Source organism: Grus americana, chromosome 11, assembly GCF_028858705.1.
Source record: "Grus americana isolate bGruAme1 chromosome 11, bGruAme1.mat, whole genome shotgun sequence".
Classification (NCBI taxonomy): domain Eukaryota; kingdom Metazoa; phylum Chordata; class Aves; order Gruiformes; family Gruidae; genus Grus; species Grus americana.
The window spans coordinates 2267699-2286830 of record NC_072862.1 but is presented as its reverse complement, the minus strand read 5'-3'; the positions used below and the strand labels follow the sequence as shown (position 1 = coordinate 2286830).

Below are 19132 nucleotides of genomic sequence, written 5' to 3'. Positions count from 1 at the left end.
TGTACCTGCTGAAGTAGAAAAACCAAACGTTGAAAGTGTGTGAAACGGGTCTGTTTGCCTGGGACAGCATTGAAACGTGTTACCGTTGTAGTAGGGTAGTGTTTTTGACGGGGACAAGTTATAAACTTTCTGGTCTTGCATCAGGCGTTTGGCAGCAACAGTTAATTTTTATCATTCATGGGGCAGCATTCTTGTTGCTCAAAAAAGCATTTGTCTGATCAAGAGCTTTTTGGAATTTGTTTATAAATCTTTCCTCGCTGCTGGAATATTTGGACAACGTTAGCAATAAAAATCCAGATAATTACAAATGTTTGAAGCAATCTTTGTTTATTTCATCTGTTTTTATAGATTGCCTGTTCAAACTATGTCCCATGAACCGGTACTCTGCTCAAAAGCAGTTCTGGAAAGCAGCAAAGCCAGGAGCTAACAGCACAACAGATGCCGTGCTACTCAATAAACTGCACGTAAGTATTCATGTGTAGGCTCCTTTTGATCATCAATACTCATCCATACTGCTTTAAATTAGTATTTCAAATCAACTTGACACAGTTAATGAGGAGGCACCAAGAAAGTATATAGAAATCAGTATACAAGACTCCTTTTGAGACATTCACTGAGCTCTAACTCTTTAGACATCCTCTGATTTATGACAGCATGCTGTTCAAGGTCCATGTGCCCCAATATTGGTACGTATGATGTTGGGTTAGAGTCATGGTAATTATTTAAGCTGTTGTCATTAACCTCTGCTAACCTGTAGTAGTGCTCTACGTGGGCGTTTTGGGTGGTAACAGCATAAAAATTGAGACCCTTCAAACGGCTGCGCAGAGTGGAGGGTTCTCAGGCATTGCATCTCGACATGGGAAGTCACGGGTGTTAGCTGTGCTGGTAGATGCCATCTGAGCTACCTGTCTAATAAATCCATTGGGATTCCTCAAACAAGCATAGCTGCTGTTAATACCAAAATCTTGCCACGCAAACCCAGTACAAGGTTGATGGGTAATTATGGGTAATTATAAGGCCAGACAGCCTCTCCTTCCTTATTAGCTTGCAGTATTTAACATTTTCTGGGTAAAATGTTGACATTCAGCAGCTGAAAAGCCTGTAAGGCAATTGATTGCTGTTTTTAGAGTTCTGATATAAAAAAAAGCCAACTTAACTTAAATACCATCTGTTGACTTTAGAGTTAAATAAACTCCATGTTTATGTTAAAATAACATAGCTAGAGTACTTCATGTCAAAATTACAATTCTAAATATTTTTAGTTTCTTTGAGCCTATATTAAGCTCATTGTAGACTGAAATACAAAATGGCCCTGTAGGAGAGTGTCGTTTGCTGATTGCCATATGGCTGCCTTGCTCCTGCATTTCACAAAGGCTGAGGGTTTGACTCATTTTGCTTCTGAAAACATAATTTTATAACCTAGAAGTATTAACTTGGCAAGGAGAAAGCTATTTTGGTACTGGCTGTAGCACAAAGGTCCTTTGCTTGTGCCGCATTTCTCCTGCCCCTTTAATGATGAGAAGTAGACGGTGCCAGCAAGCTTTAAGGAACGGGGCATTCTGGGTTTGGTTTTTCTGGTGTATAAGGGGAAGGGAGAGTTTATACCCGCAGGTTATATGCGTGAGTTCGTGGATTTTAAGAGAAAGTACGGTCTAAATACGGTGTCATGTAAAAGCAAAATGCTGTGTAATTACCCTGGATTACAATGTCATTCAAAGCTGTCTTCTCTTTCCTCAGTACGTGCCAGTTCGGGTGTTTGGGACCTGTTCCTGTTCGTCTGACACTTTGCTGTTTTGTGCCGGGGTCCCTATGGAAATACAGGATTAGATTTTTCCAGTATTTAGCCCCAGCTGAGTGATGTTTGTACAGAAATGTACCACCATGCATGAACTGCTTGCATGATTTGGTGAAAGGATTTGAGTACTTTACAATTTTATTGGAGATTATTTAATGTGCATCACTTTGACATAAAGCCTAATCCTTTATATAACATGCCAAATCAGGTCTTCAGTGACCTGGGGGTTTAAAATCATTCGGTCCCATGTACATCACTCATACATCAAAACTTATTTTTCTGCCAATCACATGGGTACGTGTGTCATCTTTTCCATTTGTTGGCAGATGGAATACACTAAAATCTCTGCGTTTTGCGTGATGTGTATTGGGGGGGGGCTGTGCCCTGAAACATGTGCATACTATTGTTAGCTCTGCCCCGATTAGATTTCTTTATCAGTGCATATATTTTATAACAAAATTGGTGATGCAAGGTGTATTCATCATCACTTGCCTTTTTTGGCTTCTGTTTGTCTGCTGGTGGAATTTATTGTCCGCTGTGGAGCACTCAATGCTGAGGTCAGGTTATTTTAAGTTAATGCCATTTAAGGGATTTAAAATCTGGGACACTTGTCTTTCTTTGGTATCAAGAATCGGTGCTGGTTGAGAAACTGACATCTAGTGGCCGGAGAAAATGATTCTTCCTTCTTGAATGATTGTCAGTTTTGGTGTATGCTTTTGAAATGCATCCAAAATCTTAATCATATTTTCACAGAATACACTATTTTCTTTATTTATAATAAATGTGGCACCCAATCCAGTGCGGGCAGAGAAGTCACATCTTCCGTAATTGCCGTTGAAAGGGCCCTAGTGTCTTGAAGAAATCCTTTCTCAACAGAATACTTTGAAATCAAGGAAAAAAAAAATGTCTTTCAGTAATAAAGAGAAAATTATGCTGCATTGTATTTCTGAATATATTTTTAAATTTGAATGAGCAGCTGTATTCCAGATTCTCCTGGAGCAAGAGCCAGCTATCATACCTAGCACAACTTCTAAAAATAGCACATTTTGTGTAAGCTGAAGATGCTGAAGTTTTATAACAGTATACAGATAACTCTTCCTTTGCAGCAGCTAAGCTTTGGCCTGTGTTATTCCTACTTTACCTTACTACACTTAGGAACTGTGAGTACTTTCTCCTCCTCCAGGAGAAAACTGGACCTTCTATAGTCCTTGAGATCTGAGAACCAAACCATAAACGTTGATGCTTAGCCTCCAAAAAAGTCTAGTTTTAAATTACTGTCTACCACCAGATATTGGTTAAAGCAAATACAGGTTGGGGTTTTTTTTGAAATGAAAAAATAGTCTTTCATGTAAAGCAAGAGAGAATTGCTTTACCAAATGAAATTGTTTAAAAACAGCCTGTGCAAAATAGCTCACTTCTTTTAAAACAAAGTGCAGGAGACTTGTTATAAATTATTAAATACAACAACATATCCCTATGATCACTCAATTTTGCAAAGACTTTCCCTTTTATTACCACATTATAGTGTGATCCAGAAATGCCCAGCTGTATTTTCACGGCCGGTCTGTAACGCAGCGCAGGGAACCCTTCAGCCCCGTGAAGTACGAGCTCTGCTGCTGGGAAGTTGGGAACTCAGGTACTGAGAGCTGCAGTTGGTAACGTCTTCTAAATAATCCTGCTGCGTGGTGAGGATGGTTAGAGTCGCCATAGAAAGACAGGCTGTGGAAAAGTTGGGGCCTTTATTGCTAAAATAAAATAAAGATCCAAAGTTTAGGTCCTTTTCTTTCAATTTGTGTAGAAGTCAGTAGAAAGGAATGCAGACTTCCTGGCTGAAGTTGTTACCCGTCCCTTTTCACCTTCCCTCCATAGGCTTGGTGGTGGTGTTTTCTCGTGGCTTGCCTTCTATCTTGTCTGAGTATTTAATCGCTTGTTTTATTCCAAAATTTTGTGCAATTCTACCCAAATTACAGATTGTTTAAATGGTCTGTGTCTGTCTTCCTAAACAACTGAAAAAGCGAACTGGAAATTGCGCTGTTGGAAGTTGGAAAAAGGAAGTTACGCTGTTTGGGATGCTCGCTGCTTTTCCAGCTCTTTGAAATACTCTTAAAGAACCTCAGGTGTTTGGCCACGCTTCTTGTAAAACAGCCAGCAATTGAATTGTTGTTCTTTTATTTCAGCATGCAGCAGATTTGGAAAAGAAACAGAATGAAACTGAAAACAGGAAGCTGCTGGGAACAGTCATCCAGTACGGCAATGTTATCCAGGTAGGCTATGAACATCTTTGCAAGCTGGGTAGGGTTTCGCTCAAACTCCCCGGCTCAATGTGACTTTAAATTTCAGGAATTCATGGACAAGAGTCTGTACCTTTGCAGGGTGTGACAGTGTCCTGAAGTGGGATCCTGTGAAGCAAGAAGTGGGCATATAGCTAGGATGGAGTCCCTTTTTTATTATGGGTTAATTGTGCTTTTCTTTTTTTTTTTTTTTTTTTTGAGGTCACCACATGATTGCTTTCTTCAGAAATACTTCTTAGAGCCTTCGTTAGCGTTGGCCATTTGGAAGGTGGCACAGGCACCATACAATGCCAAATACGGTCTCAAATCAAGTGTTGATACATCAAATAGTAAACTGACACAGAGAAAGAAAATCAGGCCGTATAAGTAATTGCAGCCCATTGAAGCAGAGGATATGCTAAGTCCCAGGGAATGAAAAAAAAAAAATCATGCATCAAACCCAAGAAAAATGGAAAGTACAATAATTGCATAATTAAAAAAGACAGGTCTTTAATAAATAGGGAACATAACATGCAGGAGGTGCTGGTTCACCCTGAAACTGAAGCAGACCTACTTCCGCGAGGTAGAGCGCCTCAGCACCTCAGTGGTAGGGATACTTACCTGAGCGTTTTGAGCCTTAGAAGAAGAAATTCCTATGCAAATATTTGTTTCTTATTTTATTCTGCTGACATAATACCAGCCAACAAAGGGGGTGGCTAGGAGCAGAGGCAGGCTGGGCTGTCTTGTTGCAAGGAGAAATCAATTGGCTGCCCTTCAAAGCCAAGTGTAGGATTCGGAGCAGCCTGACGGAGGAAGGGTAGAGAAGTGCCTGCCTTGGTTGAATTAAATGTGTATTGGTCCATGTAAGGCAAAAAATCCACTTTTAATTATTGATGGAAAAAAAAAAAAATCAATTTTTGATTGGACTACAAACATCAACACTATTAAAAGCAGTGATAAGTTTTTGCCCATATTTTCCTTGTGGTAGAAATGTTCTGTGAGTAACCACTACTTTTGGTAGTTAAAAGGTGTCGAAGTCCGACTTTCTGTACAAAAGTACTTGTCTGCTAAATTCACTGGAAATCTAGCAATGGTTGGTGGGAGCTGGGATGGGACCTGTTGCAGCACACACACTCGTGCCAATGGTGTACAGCCTGCAAGGTGGACGCAGCACAGAGTTGAATGGGACTTTGAAGAGAGTCTTCAGAGAAGTAGTCATGTTTTCTGTTAAATCAGACTGAGCAAAGCAAGAGAAGAGAGCTTTGCTTCTCACTACCTGCTTCCTTCCAGGGGGAACCAGTTAGTCCCCAGCGTTTTACAACTTTTGATCTGGGGTTGTTGAACAGGCTGTTGTAAAGTGGCAAGAACGTTTCAAAGGAGAAAGGACAGTTGAATTAGCTGAAGATCTTTTGTGCTGTAGGACTGTATATATACTGAAAGAAGTGTGAGTGAAATTGGGCCTGAATTCATCAGTATTTTTATATAATTTAGTTTTCATTTTAATTCCTGTATAATACTGTGGTTATCTTATGCACGCTCGCTATTTATTGAGGGGAGGAAAAATGAGCATTCTTAGAACTGAACTCTAATTCTTATTCTAGCTGCTTCACTTAAAAAGTAACAAATACTTAACAGTAAATAAGAGGCTTCCAGCTCTACTAGAGAAGAATGCTATGAGGGTGACCTTGGATGAAGCTGGAAATGAAGGTTCCTGGTTCTACATACAGCCCTTCTACAAACTGCGTTCCATTGGAGACAGCGTAAGTGCTAAGAGGAATATCTTCACGTATTGCTTTGTGCAAAGCTTGTTTCGGGAGGCCTGTCTTGCAATTAATGAAATGCACAGACCTTTAGTGCGTGATGTTGCAGGAACAACCTTTTTCCTATGCTGTCACGAGGGGGAGGAAAATTGCTATGGTAACTTGTATTTTGGAAACACGGAATGATTTAACGGTGGAAGGAATAAGGGACCTAATTACACTAGCCTTTCACAATTCCTGCCCGTTTCAAAATGGTAGGAAATGTTGAGTTCCTTCAGTAGATTTGGAACAAATAATTAGCGTCTTGGTTTTCAGTGTTGTCAGCTTGGAATGAAAATTCATCATAATTTTGTGTGTTAGGAATAAGGTAATAATGAGGTTAATGGCCCTGTTCATGGGAAATCTGGAAAATAATTGATTCCGAATTAAATGCGTTACTGTTTTAATATCTTAATCTCTTTTTTACAAATCTGAGTCACCTGGGTGTGCTGTCTGCCTAAAACCAGGAGGTAATAAGCTTCAGTGTGCTCTGTGGTATAGTCCAGGTATATATGGCACCTAAACACAGCAGACTTTATCAAATACGAATAATTTATCCTGTAGACTAGTCCCATATGTTTTTATATGACTGTTCCTTTTCTACAGACACACGTGCACGCAGAGTTAAGCCAAACCACAGAGTAGTGCAGCCTTAGTGGCCATTAAGCTCTTTTAAATCGTATCTATTCTCAGACACTTTATTACTAACAGCAGTTCTTTTCAAGACAGAAAAGTCTTTTTGGTTTTTAGTTTAAGACTTTGCCCTAGAAGAAGGGAAGAATGGGACTTTACATAATAAAGTGCATTTATCTTGAATCATATGCCAGCCTGGTCAAGAATCTGATTTTACAAATGAAAGTGCGCCTTCGAGGAGGAGGATTTTTGGCTGACCTTTTGCTATAGGAATTATTTGTTAAATGCTAACCAATGAAACAACTTCATGGAAAGCAGCAGATAAGTTAGTTACAGGAATTGCAGTCTGTATTTCTTCTGTAAGCCTCCGAGTCTAATACTACAGGCTTTTTTCTGCCTAAATAACTGAGTATGATGAGCTAAATTCTGAAGCAAACAGAATCCTGGTTTTCATACTCAGACTGGCATCTCTCCAAACTGCAAGAAGGTGATTTCTTCCCATCAGTCCCATTAAAAAAAAAAAAAAAAAACAAAAAAAAAAAACAAAAAAAAAACCAAACAGGACAAGAGCTTTCTTAGGTTGCAAGTTTCTGTCTGATGCTGCATTTGTCTACAGGTTGTCATTGGAGACAAAGTAGTCCTGAATCCTGTCAACGCTGGCCAGCCTCTCCATGCCAGTAGTCATCAGCTTGTCGATAATCCGGGATGCAATGAGGTAAGGGCAGCCTGAGAAAGCTGGAGGAACTGCACAAACCTCTGTCTCTTCCAGCTGAGCCACCCAGACCTGTGTTTTAAGAAAACCAGGTTCTCAGTAAGCTGGGTGGTACCTGTGGCATTGTTTAGGAATGGTTATCTTGTTAATCAGCAACTGAATATAGCTGTCAGACTTTTCTCCCCTCTGTTGGGCACTGGGCAGGAGTTTGAGTTTGATCTCTTTTGTGTGACCGGCTAAAAATTAAAATCTTTCTTAAAAATCAAAAGTTGTGGCACAGTGATGTGTAGCAAGTGACTTCCTAGCAAGTCAGCTCTGTAGTTACTTGTGCTGGAGTAAATGCAGAAAGGGCTTTCCTTCTCTAGTAATGCAACAGGGACTGCAATATTCTGTTGAAAATTGTCTACACGGTAAGGCAGTGCTTCGTGGCAGTATCTTGTGCAGGCACAAGACAACGGGGCTAATGGTTTTAGTTCTCCTTCTAGGTCAACTCTGTGAATTGCAATACAAGCTGGAAAATAGTCCTTTTCATGAAATGGAGTGATAACAAAGATGATATTCTCAAAGGGGTAAGACGCAAAGCTCTACGCGCTTGTAACTTGTTCACTGATGGGTGATGCCTATATTGACCGTGCTGTCTGGGCTTTGGCAGGGGGATGTGGTGAGGCTGTTTCATGCAGAGCAGGAGAAGTTTCTGACTTGCGATGAGCACAGGAAGAAGCAGCATGTTTTCCTGAGAACGACAGGGAGACAGTCGGCCACATCTGCAACCAGTTCTAAAGCCCTGTGGGAAGTAGAGGTAAGAATTGTAACCCAGGCTTTGTACTAACAATTACTGTTTCTGTTTAAAAATGGTGCACCTGGATTTCTTTTTTTATGTAAATGTCTTCCTGTTGTTAGAAGTTTAATCTTTAAATTCCTTTACTTACTGTGCTTTCTATGCAAAATCAAAGAGGACTTCTGATCTCTAATGCTGCAGCAGATAGCTCTCAAAATCAGGTTCCTGATAATTCAGAAAAAGGGGACAGAGAAGCATCTGTGAAGTCATTTTCTTACCAGTCACTGAAGTTGAACACTAGCTAATAATTTCAACTGTCCTGCTGAGTGTACAGAACGCTCTATTTTTGGTGTGGAATAATGTGATTATGCACATCCTCATTTGACAGGAGACTGCAACCCTTTGCTAGTCTCTGTGCCTTGTTTGTCTGGACCATTTCTTTTTTCTTTATTTGGCTTTTAAATAGTGTGACTAACACCTTGGTCATCACTGGCTTCTTAAAATATCCTCGCTCTATTGGTGTGATTAGAGTTGTTTTATGATTTTAGATGTTTGCCATGTGAATTGCCTGTGAGAATCATAAAATGACTTGTAATGGCGGATGGGTGTTTTTCGTATTCTCTTTCTAGAAGTATCTGCTTTGATACACATTGAAAGCCTACCTAGAATTAACGTTACTTTGACATCTTAGAACACAGCAGTAGCTTCTGTGGTAACTGTCCGTGTGTATGCAGTTACGGTTGGTAAATGCGAGGCAGACCTAAGCTAATCCTTCCCCGAAAGGCACAGCTCAGCTATGCTGAGCTTTCCCTAGGGAAGTGGGTGTACCCACTGAGAAGCTGACAGGAGTAAGAGATCATCTGATGCTGGAGGCTCTGCTTGTCACGGGAGAAGTTAGAGAGTAAATACGACAGCCTTCAGATTCCTTTGTACAACGCCGTGGCATTTGAAATATTTCCAAGTGTCTTCCCTCACCCGCTTTCAGAAGGTCAAAAATTAGTTATACCAAAAAGGTAAAGGACTTGTTCCATTTCTTTAGGAAGTTTTTCAGACCTGCCAAGGCATGCACATCTAGAGCACCTGCTTTAATTACTTCGCTGCCAATGTGCACCATAATCTTCCTGCCATCACTCCCCAAACTTCAATGGAGTACCAGCCATGGTCAGTGACTTTGCAAACAGGTATTGTCACTTGACAATGAGCAGAAAATCAATGTTCCTAGGTCGCTGAGGTGAACTAATGGTAGCCTGCTCAAAGTATTTACTGTGCTGTGTGTTGTTAACATATGAAAGGTGGTTTCATCTTTTTTGGAGCTCCTTGTTCTGTTTCCTCTTACCTGTACATGAAATACGGTAAGTGCTGTGTTTGAAAGAGAGGTCACTGTAATTACACGGTGTAATTGTGGTTTTCCTTTCCTTGTAGGTGGTGCAGCATGATCCTTGTCGTGGTGGCGCAGGGTACTGGAATAGCCTTTTCAGGTTCAAACATCTTGCTACTGGACACTACCTAGCAGCAGAGGTACGTGCTGGGGCTTGCTTAGGAAGTCTGCCTTTCCTTCCACAGTATTCTCTTCCTTTTACCACTTCTGAAAAATCTCTCGTTTCCTGCCCTAAAAATAGGCACAGGGGAGGGGAGGAGAGTGGTGTTTGGGTCCTTAGTATTAATACAAACATAGATGGCTAAACATAGAAAACAAGATAAGAGACTTAAAAGAATACTACGGTACAGGGTAGTCTTGAGCTTATTTCACTTTTTGTATGAATTCTAGAGGCAATAACTCTTCTCCTGCAAAGAACAGACACTAAATAGTGTCCTGTCGCGTGGGCAGTAGAATCAAGATGAATTTATTAATAGATGAATACATCGAAAAAGGCTGAGAGCCTTTGGGGGAAAATGAATTCAACTATTGTTAGTTTCTCCTGAATCACGGATTTCCGAGCGGAATTGTAGAATTGAGCGTATAATGAAAATGCAGTTAGACTTCAGACCAGTCTTGCAAGAACTGCAGATAATGCTTAGCTGTCCAAGCACAAAATAAATAAGTCTTCTGCTCTCTCTGTAGTGGACATCTTTTCCCCCATTTAAATAAGATTTCAAGACATTTTATTTAAAAAAGCTAAAAAAAAAAAAAAAAGAGGTCTAAAGGTTATAATTTTGTGTTGCTGCTCAACACTTTTAAATGTTTATTAAAATAACTGTTATTCATTTTAAAGCATGGATATATCAACATGCCAATACACAAACCTCTGTAAGTAAAAGCTAAAGCTGTCCTGGATGTACAAGCACATAGCAGGGCAGAAGGGCGGCCTCAGCCCATGCTATTGACCTGAGAGCTTCGGTGGGAAAAGTCCAGGTTAAATATCCCATTTTTTATTCTTCTAATAAGCAGATTGGAAAACCAGCAGCATTTTGTCACATGTACACTCGCAAATCCTTTTCAGTAGCGATCCAGTGTAGAGCTTTTCCAGTAAATCTTGGGTTTGCTAATCAGCCAAAACAAAAACATGGTCTTACATCATACAAAAATATACCAGAGGAATTGCTCTCCTGATCCATGGTTAGCATAGTGTTTATTCTAAAAGACTTCTGCCAAACCAGTAATTTCTAGTTGGATATTCCACCTGGGATTTTAAAAAAAAAAAAAAAAAAAGAAAAAACCACCCACAAAAAAACCCGAAACTTGGTAACTCTCTGCCGTTCTTGCTCCTTTAGTGATTATCCTGAACAAGAGAAATCTCTCTGCATGTTTGCAGATTATATAACTGCTTAATTCATGGACAGGCAGATGCCTGATTAGAAATGAATCGGTTTGCGCAGTGTATTTGTTCTGCATGCCTGGTAGTGCTGTAGCAGTAGCGTGCGTTTTTTACAAAGTAAGTTTAGACCGTGCTGAGGTTGTTTCCCACTTCCAGCTCTGTTAGAGTTTTGACGTGCCTGTGATTCTGTTTCATCAGGTAAACCCTGACTATGAGGAAGATGACCTGGAGTGTCAATCCTCAGTAAGTATAGGCAAGAGTATGATCTTGCCCCTAATTGAGGAGGGCTTGACACAGGTCCAGGTATTTACCTGGCCAGTGCGTAGATGGTCCAGGCTTTGCTGCTAGTGAAGAAGCTAAAAAGCTGAGAATGATCTGAAGGCTTTTAAGGCCTGTCCAGAAGAATGGATATTGAAAACTGGATTAGGCTTTAGTGAAGAGCAATGCACTTGGAACCGAATTTATACGTTACCTGGACCCCCTCGCCTCCCCTCTTTGTAGCATCTCTTTTTCTGTCTTCCTATTTCTTAAACCTTTGCTTCCTTGAAGCACTCTCTTGAATAGGTCTGAAAAGCAAGTTGCTCAAGGTGACACCAGATGGCAAGTGTCCCTAACGGGATGTTCATGTAGTGTTGTGCCAGTCAGGCACCTGACCTCCGTGTTTAAGAAATTAATTCCCCCTCTCGTTTTAGCTTGTCACAGGAAAGCCAGGATAAAGGGTCTAGAGAGCAAGAATGGCAGGGTGAGCATGATTTCAGTGCCATTCTTCTGATTTTCCTGTGAAAGCAAGTCTGTGTTCTTTTCTGTAAGTGGTTTTGTGTCAAAGATTGAGTGTGCTGATGATTTGTATTAATAGAAGCTTCTCTTCGGTGTCAAAGGGAAACAGCATTGCTTCAGTGGCTGAAAACAGATAAAACTGGAACAGCACTTTCCATTGTGGATTACGTTTTTTTAGTTGGATATGATTGTAGGCTTACGCAGCTTTCTTGGTCATTTATCCTGCATTATGGAAGATTTGCTCCATTTGGATATGAGAAAGAACTACTCCCTCAATTTTTAAAAGATGCACGTGAAAGCACTGTGATGCTTTGAAATCCTGCAGGGTAGACCTTTTCCTCCTAAAAGGATTTGTCATTATACCCTGGCCATTAAAATGCTTACCCTTGCCCCCAGATATTGAGCTGTTATCCTGATTAGTTCTTGGTGGTATTTGGCAGCAAACACTGATCTTCTGACAGCTTGACTTCAGTAAACATGCTGCAAAAAATGAAAAAATGAACACCCTCCACCCACCCCAAGCTATTGTTGGGGGAAAGGGAGGATCCAACATTGACTATTTTGTTGGCTTAACTTTTTGAAAGTCAATCGGCGTCAAGGTCTTTTATGTAGACATCCATCCTGCTGGTGTTACGCTAATGTCTCTGTCTGATAATACGTGCGGTAATAATCATAAGGCACTGGCTTCAGAGTTGTGCTGATTTTTCCCTGCTCTGTCTCTTTACCACTAGGTGGCAAAATAGACCATAAAGAGTAGGCTCAGGAGCACATAATTCATTTCTGACACGCAGTTACTGCATCATTTAACATTCACTAGTGACAGGATGGTGTAGGCTGCTTTATCCAACTTGATGTAAATGTGAGCTGTCTGCAAGGCGGCAGGTTTCTTTGCACAGCTCTGTGGTTTGTTGTTGTTTTCTCCTTATACCTCAGTGAGCTGTACAGGAATGGGGTTTAAACGGGCATGGCTGAGGTGCCAGCTAGCGCCTTTCAACATTAAAAAGAACTGCTGGTGTCAGCTTTGGGGTTGAAGTTTTAGTTCTCCCTAAATTGCCCCATTTCCTACTTTCTGATTTTCTAATTTTCAGCTTTGCGGCAGTTTCAATAACTGACCAGTTGTCTCCTGAAGTACAAATTGTGAATGCAGAGCCTTGCTGTGGGGATGGAGACAGCTGAAATTTGGAGAATTCATTCCAAGAGAGTGAATTTCTCCCAGCGTAAAGCCTCCAGATGGACCCCGAGTGTATAGCTGCTGCTTCTCCTGAAGGCACGCTCCCAATGTGTATTTCTGTGCCATACAGCTAACTGTCTGTTCCCACGTGAAAAATCAGACTTTAAATGTCACAATTTGCGGCCAAGTTCATTGATGTGCTAACCACAGAGTATCCTGAGGCACAAGCAATGTTACATACCTTTTCTGTACGTTTAAGGATTGCGATGCCTTACACCAGGACTTTGAAAGGCAGGTACTCGAGCGCTGACCGCGTTGGGTGCCTGTCTTCTGCTGGTGCCAAGATCACAGAGAAATTGATAAGTTGGCTGCTTGATCGCTTTGAAAACTACATCTAGGATTTAGATGTTTATACACGGACAGCTGGCTCCTGTGTTGTGTCAGACAGTTAGCAACTTTTTTATTGAGTAGTCATAACCGGTAGTTCCCTAGGAAAGGTTTTACAGAAAGTTGTTGTTCTTTTTTCCCAATTCATCTTTATTTTTTCCTACCCTCTTGTCCTTTCATCTGAAAATCCAGGGGTTTATTCAGTTATGCTACTATCTTTACTTTGCTAAAGGAGGCTGGTAATTTGCTAGCACCTTGGAAATAAAGATAGTTCTGATGCCATGGCCTTTGTAGCGTATCTTTGTGTTTGAGTGCATCATAAGCTGTAGTGTGAACAGCAAGACATCTAACTTCCCAATTAGCTTTTTGTTTCATTTGTCTGTAATTGATAGGTGCGAGTCCCATTTTTGCTTGCTGGAGTTGATTATTTCCCAGCAAGACTGTTGGTACATAGTGTTGGTGACTCTTCTATTTGCAGCTCCCAGAATTACTTTGTTAGGGTGATAATTGCAATATGTGGAATACATTTAGAGAGCTGGCAGTGCCAGGGGTGGGGATCTTAGCAGGTGTGGGTCATCTGAAACTAGTCAAGAGTTCCCAGTGACTGTGGGGTGAATGGCCGCGGGGATTTTCAGTCTCTTCTGGCACTGCCTCCAAGACACAACCTCTGTGGTTTAGGAGTTACCGTATTTGTGATCCAGAAATACTCAGAAGTTAACACCAGGGAAAGCAAAGAAATGGCTGGCAAGAGCCAGTTTTACTGGTGTCCTAAAGCCCAGTTGTCTAAACTGGTCCTTGGAGTGGTTCAGTCCTGTCTGCAAATTACAGGACACATCTATTTAACGCAGGGCAGGTGGGTCTGGAGGGCTTGGGCTGACTGTGTGTGATGGGACTTCTTCCACAGCTGGACCCTGAGCAGGATGCCTCCAGAAGAGGCTTGCGCAGTGCTCAGGAGAAGATGGCGTACTCCCTGGTGTCTGTGCCTGAAGGAAATGACATCTCCTCCATATTTGAGTTGGACCCTACCACCTTGCGAGGAGGAGACAGCCTTGTCCCCAGGTACAGCTAAGCATACTGGTAGAACTGACTATCTGCTTTGGAGTTTGATTCTTTTATTATTTTTTTTAAGGTAAAGCTGTCTCCTGCTATTTTTCTTTCATCCTTTGGAATTAAGGTTCTTCCTCAAATTAATATAAGAATACTTAGTAAGTGCCTGAAGCTTCACTTTAGTACTTTACAATTGAGTTATAAGTAACAGAACACCATTTTACAGATGGGAAAATTGAGATTAAGTGACATCCTTGCCAGTGAACAAGCTGGGACTGAAAGCCTTGGGTGTCTTACCAAGCCACTCCCATGACCTGTCTGCATTAAGTTAGCCAGGATGTAACACTGAGTAATTAACACTTGGTTTATGTGTCCTTTACTGTTCATATGGTACCTCTTGCTACTTAAAAGATTCTGTACCCTTCAGAGTTATGCAGTCTGCGTGCAGGCTCTTTGCTGTCTGCTCCCACTGAGAAAGCACAGCGTATTTGTTCCACCTACTTTATCTGAGCAACTCTCTAAATCATCAGACACTAAACTAGCAGAAGTTAACAGGGCCACCAAAAGCAGCTGTCCTGGGTGCCTCTTCTGCCCTTTGGGCTGCCACGGTTGTGTGGAGAGAGGAGGTTGGACTGCAGCTGAGAGACTGTTTCTTACCCTGGCCCAAGATGCTCATCTACTGTGGCTTGACATCTTCTATCAAAGAGCTGGTACATGCAAAATAGTGTCATTGCCAGAAATACCTGAGAAGACAACTAAGTCTGGGAAGTGCTGTCCACACAGGACTTCTGCTAGAGAAAATTGTTGCATGCTGGTCTCGTGTTCTGGTATCTTGATGAACCTTTGATGCTTGAACAACACTGACATATACAGAGAGTCAAAAAATTCTCAGTTTAGAAAATACAAAGTAGACGTTAGGGAGTTATGGACTGAAAAATACAAAGGTAATGGAGGAAGCTGACAGCTCAGATACACTATAGCATGTGGAAATGTGAGGACTTGAAGAGGCTTTATTTGTTACTGTGCAGCAGCTGAGTTACAGCAACAAAATATAGATGTAGTTCCATTGTACAGCAGAACCTATTTCATTATATAAGAAGACTTCTTAAGGTGAATTTATAGAATGAAATAAGGGAAGAGTCTTATTCCTGTTATGGTATGCAGCATGGATAAAGATGACACTTTTTTTTCCACTTGTTCCTGCCAACATCTTGCAATTCGAACAATGTGAAGATTTCCCGTCTGGGAACTGACTCATGCTTTGAAACTTTTGACTTTCTTTCAGGAACTCTTACGTCAGACTTAGACACCTTTGCACTAACACCTGGGTTCATAGTACTAATATCCCTATTGATAAAGAGGAGGAGAAACCTGTGATGCTCAAAGTAAGTCCTGTTACTTTATATAAGCACATCCTTTGATTCCTGTGCTTCCACAAAAGCGTTGTTGGTAGGAGAAGTTCCAGTCCCGTGAGACTGCTGGGCTTGTCAAACAGCAAGCAGGTTAACAGCAATGAATAGGGCCTATGCAAAATGTTTTATCTAAAAGGTTAGGTTTTCACAGTAGTTCACTAGTAACACTGTTCAATTTCTACTGTACAACAGTCATCACAAGGAGAATTTTTTCCACTGTTTACAGCAACATTTTGCAATCTCTCCTGATGTTTCTCTGGATTTAGGAATACCTTTGAGCTTGCACAGAGCAGTACTGTTCTCAAAGTTTGACTTCATCAGTAGTCTCATACTGTCCAAATGGAGCATGGCTTTTCTTCTGTTTTATTATCACTGAGTATGTGAGTCACTACTTTGTTTTCTGCCTTTTGGTTTGATGATAAAAATTCTTTGGGTTTCAGATTGGTACTTCTCCAGTGAAAGAGGACAAAGAAGCTTTTGCCATAGTACCAGTTTCCCCTGCAGAGGTTCGGGACTTGGATTTTGCGAATGATGCAAGTAAGGTTTTAGGTTCCATTGCTGGCAAGTTGGAAAAGGGAACAATAACCCAGAATGAAAGAAGGTAAGGAAGCATGACTTTGCTTCACATAATGTTGTTTCCTTTATTCAGTAACTGTTTCTTTGCAAATTTTATCTATGTACGCTATCGTCAGGAGAGGGATTTTGTTTCCTCCTAAGTTAGATTAAAAAAAAAAAAAAAAAGTTGATGGTTTTACTGTTGATGTGACCATAGTGGAGGTTTTCAAGCCTCTTTTGTCAAGCCCTCCCTGTTGCTCGGTGAAATGAGAGCATGAGAACTCTTGTTGTGAACTCGAAGGAATAATCCACAGCGTACCTTTCTGGTTGGGCTTTGCAAATTGAGTGTGGGAATTTATAATCTGTCTTGTGAAGACTGAGCACATGACTTCTTGCAAATCCTCTGATAATATCCATGAAAAGTACGTGGCCACACAAAAAGAGTCAGCTGCGTAAAACCAGGGCCCATGTGCTTCTATAGCCAATATCTTTTATTTGGCCTTGGGAGAGATTATCACTTGATTTTTTTTTTTTTTATTTTTATATTGTTTTTCCCTTGGCAATTTAAAGAACTGCCAAATAGAATTTGGCGAGCATATAGTTGTCCTAAAGTTGTATCACTGTCTTACTGCTGCTGTGGTTTAGCTGTTAGACAGTAAGGCTGCAGCAATAGGGAGCATTTAAGTTCTGTACAAACCTGTTATCCAGCATCTGAGTCAGTCTATAATTGATGTTCTTTTTCACTTAGATGTTTGAAATTTCTGTACACTTACATTGGCGTTGTTCTTTTAACAGATAGAATTTGTAGTTTTGTATTAACAACTTCTGGCTTTGCTGCAGATCTGTTACCAAATTGTTGGAGGATTTGGTCTACTTTGTTACTGGCGGAACTAACTCTGGACAAGACGTCCTTGAAGTGGTATTTTCTAAACCTAATAGAGAACGGCAAAAACTGATGAGAGAGCAGAACATTCTAAAGCAGGTAGGCTGCATTTTTCTCTAAATTGCCTACAAGAAGGGTTGTCAGAACAGAGAAACTAATAAGAGAACCTGGCCAAATTATTGGAACCGACAGATCCTTTGAGTTTCTAGCTTCCAGCAGGCTTTTGGCAGCGGACTGTAGGCATACCATTGCTAGAAGAAAAAAATACAGAATATGGTGTTGAATAAAGGTGATCAACAGTGTCTTCTGTCCAGGCTACGCTCTGGCCTGGAAACTTGGTAGCTGTAGTGTATTTCTGATGTACCTTTCAGAAATTCAGAGATGCTGACACAGTGCTCTCACACTAATTCTAATCAAATGAAGGCAGTGTCTTATAGGATTTTTATCTTTGTTTTTTAATAAATCTGTAGATTTTCAAGTTGTTGCAAGCACCATTTACGGACAGTGGTGATGGCCCGATGTTGCGGTTGGAGGAGCTTGGAGACCAGCGTCATGCTCCCTTCAGACACATATGCCGGCTTTGCTACAGAGTGCTGAGGCACTCTCAGCAGGATTACAGAAAGAATCAGGTTTGAGATATGTCTGTAGCTTTCAATGGCACTAACATCGTTCTGCCTCCAAAAAAATAAAAGCTACATCCCGTGAAACCCTGCTATGCTGCGCTGTATTGTACAGTCAGCAAGAGATTTTTGGATTGCTCAGTTTTCCTCTGTCTGGCATTTTTCATCTCAGAGACGATTTGCAGTGTAATTAGTACCAGTTCTACGGGAAATAAGAAAACAATAGAATTGCTAACTGTGAAATCCAGGTGAATTACAAGACTTTCTTCCCTCCACTGAAAGTTGACCTGTGAATTAAGGCTGCTCATTTTTTGTTGCTGTTTATTAAAAACAAGTTCATATCAGATAAAGATAAATGCCTTGGTGGTGTCTAGCCCCGGAGGGAGGGAGGTGTTAAGGTTGTCTGTCATCACTGGTTTTCTCTCAAAAGAACAACAATTTGATCCTAATCCAGTTTGCATCCTGGGATGTTGATATTGACAAACGTCTTACTGTTTTCTCTTACTGAGTATTTCCTTAAATTCTGAGAATTAATTACACCACCTTCCTTCTTCCCTTTGTTTTGAAGGAATACATTGCGAAGCAGTTTGGCTTCATGCAGAAGCAAATTGGCTACGACGTCTTGGCCGAGGACACTATTACAGCACTGCTTCATAACAATCGCAAGCTCTTGGAGAAGCACATCACAGCTGCCGAGATTGACACTTTTGTTAGTCTCGTGAGGAAAAATAGGGAGCCCAGGTGAGAGCTACGTTTTTGAGTGTACGATTACCCTTTTCCTCTTAGTCTTCTGAGGAAAATCTGACCTGCCAACTTGCTAGTAAGGAAGCACAGCTAGTTCACTTCTTTTTTTGGCACTAGCCATGACTTCCCCCTCGGGCAACAGTCTCGCTCTGCAATGTTAAAATGGAGTTCTGAATGTTTTCTTTCTGAAATGTGGATTGATTCAGCCTAGATCTCAACAAGGATTGATACTCTTTTGGCTCACGTTTTCCAACAGGTTTTTGGATTACCTCTCAGATCTGTGCGTTTCCATGAACAAGTCTATTCCAGTGACACAGGAGTTGATTTGTAAAGCTGTGCTGAATCCAGCAAATGCAGACATTCTCATTGAAACTAAGTAAGTTAATGCCTTTAAAGATGGCTTTCCTAGTGTGAAACAGAAGGAAGGTGATTCAAAGCTGAGAGCACTGCTGGCACGTCTAGAGAAAGCAGTTAAGTGTGTGTGGGGTCCTCTTCAAATCCACAGTAAATGGGTGTTGATGACAGCAGACGTCTGCCATATGCATCCTCAGTCCTGCAGTCAGAGAAATCTTTCTGATATCTCACGTGTGATCAAAGGAGACAGGCTTTGCAGGAAGGTGTGCAGGGTCCTGTGGGCCTGATCCCCCTCTGGGCTTCAGGCTTTCCTCCATAAGCTGTCGGAAGGGAGCGAGCGCTTCCTGGGCGCGTGCCCGCTGAGCTCAGCTTGCGGCGAAGCAGAAGCTGATGCATCTCTGCTCAGCCGGGTCTCCCTCTGCGGTTAGCGTTTTGGTCT

At 41.2% G+C, this 19132-nt stretch overlaps 1 protein-coding gene across 9 annotated transcripts in view; it reads left to right on the top strand.

Moving 5' to 3' along the window:
• The window catches only part of ITPR1 (inositol 1,4,5-trisphosphate receptor type 1), a 185368-nt gene that overhangs the window by 55605 nt on the left and 110631 nt on the right, over positions 1–19132 (top strand). For 6 of the 9 annotated variants that reach the window (XM_054837654.1, XM_054837652.1, XM_054837659.1 and 3 more), the window contains exons 4-18: positions 349–464; positions 3973–4059; positions 5667–5825; positions 7114–7212; positions 7695–7778; positions 7862–8008; positions 9410–9505; positions 10942–10986; positions 13983–14137; positions 15411–15510; positions 15978–16138; positions 16933–17074; positions 17446–17604; positions 18164–18336; positions 18596–18715. In XM_054837654.1, the coding sequence (XP_054693629.1) occupies positions 349–464; positions 3973–4059; positions 5667–5825; positions 7114–7212; positions 7695–7778; positions 7862–8008; positions 9410–9505; positions 10942–10986; positions 13983–14137; positions 15411–15510; positions 15978–16138; positions 16933–17074; positions 17446–17604; positions 18164–18336; positions 18596–18715 (1843 nt within the window). The remainder of the gene's footprint in view (positions 1–348; positions 465–3972; positions 4060–5666; positions 5826–7113; positions 7213–7694; positions 7779–7861; positions 8009–9409; positions 9506–10941; positions 10987–13982; positions 14138–15410; positions 15511–15977; positions 16139–16932; positions 17075–17445; positions 17605–18163; positions 18337–18595; positions 18716–19132) is intronic. The other 3 variants (XM_054837656.1, XM_054837660.1, XM_054837657.1) reach the window with 1 other exon arrangement.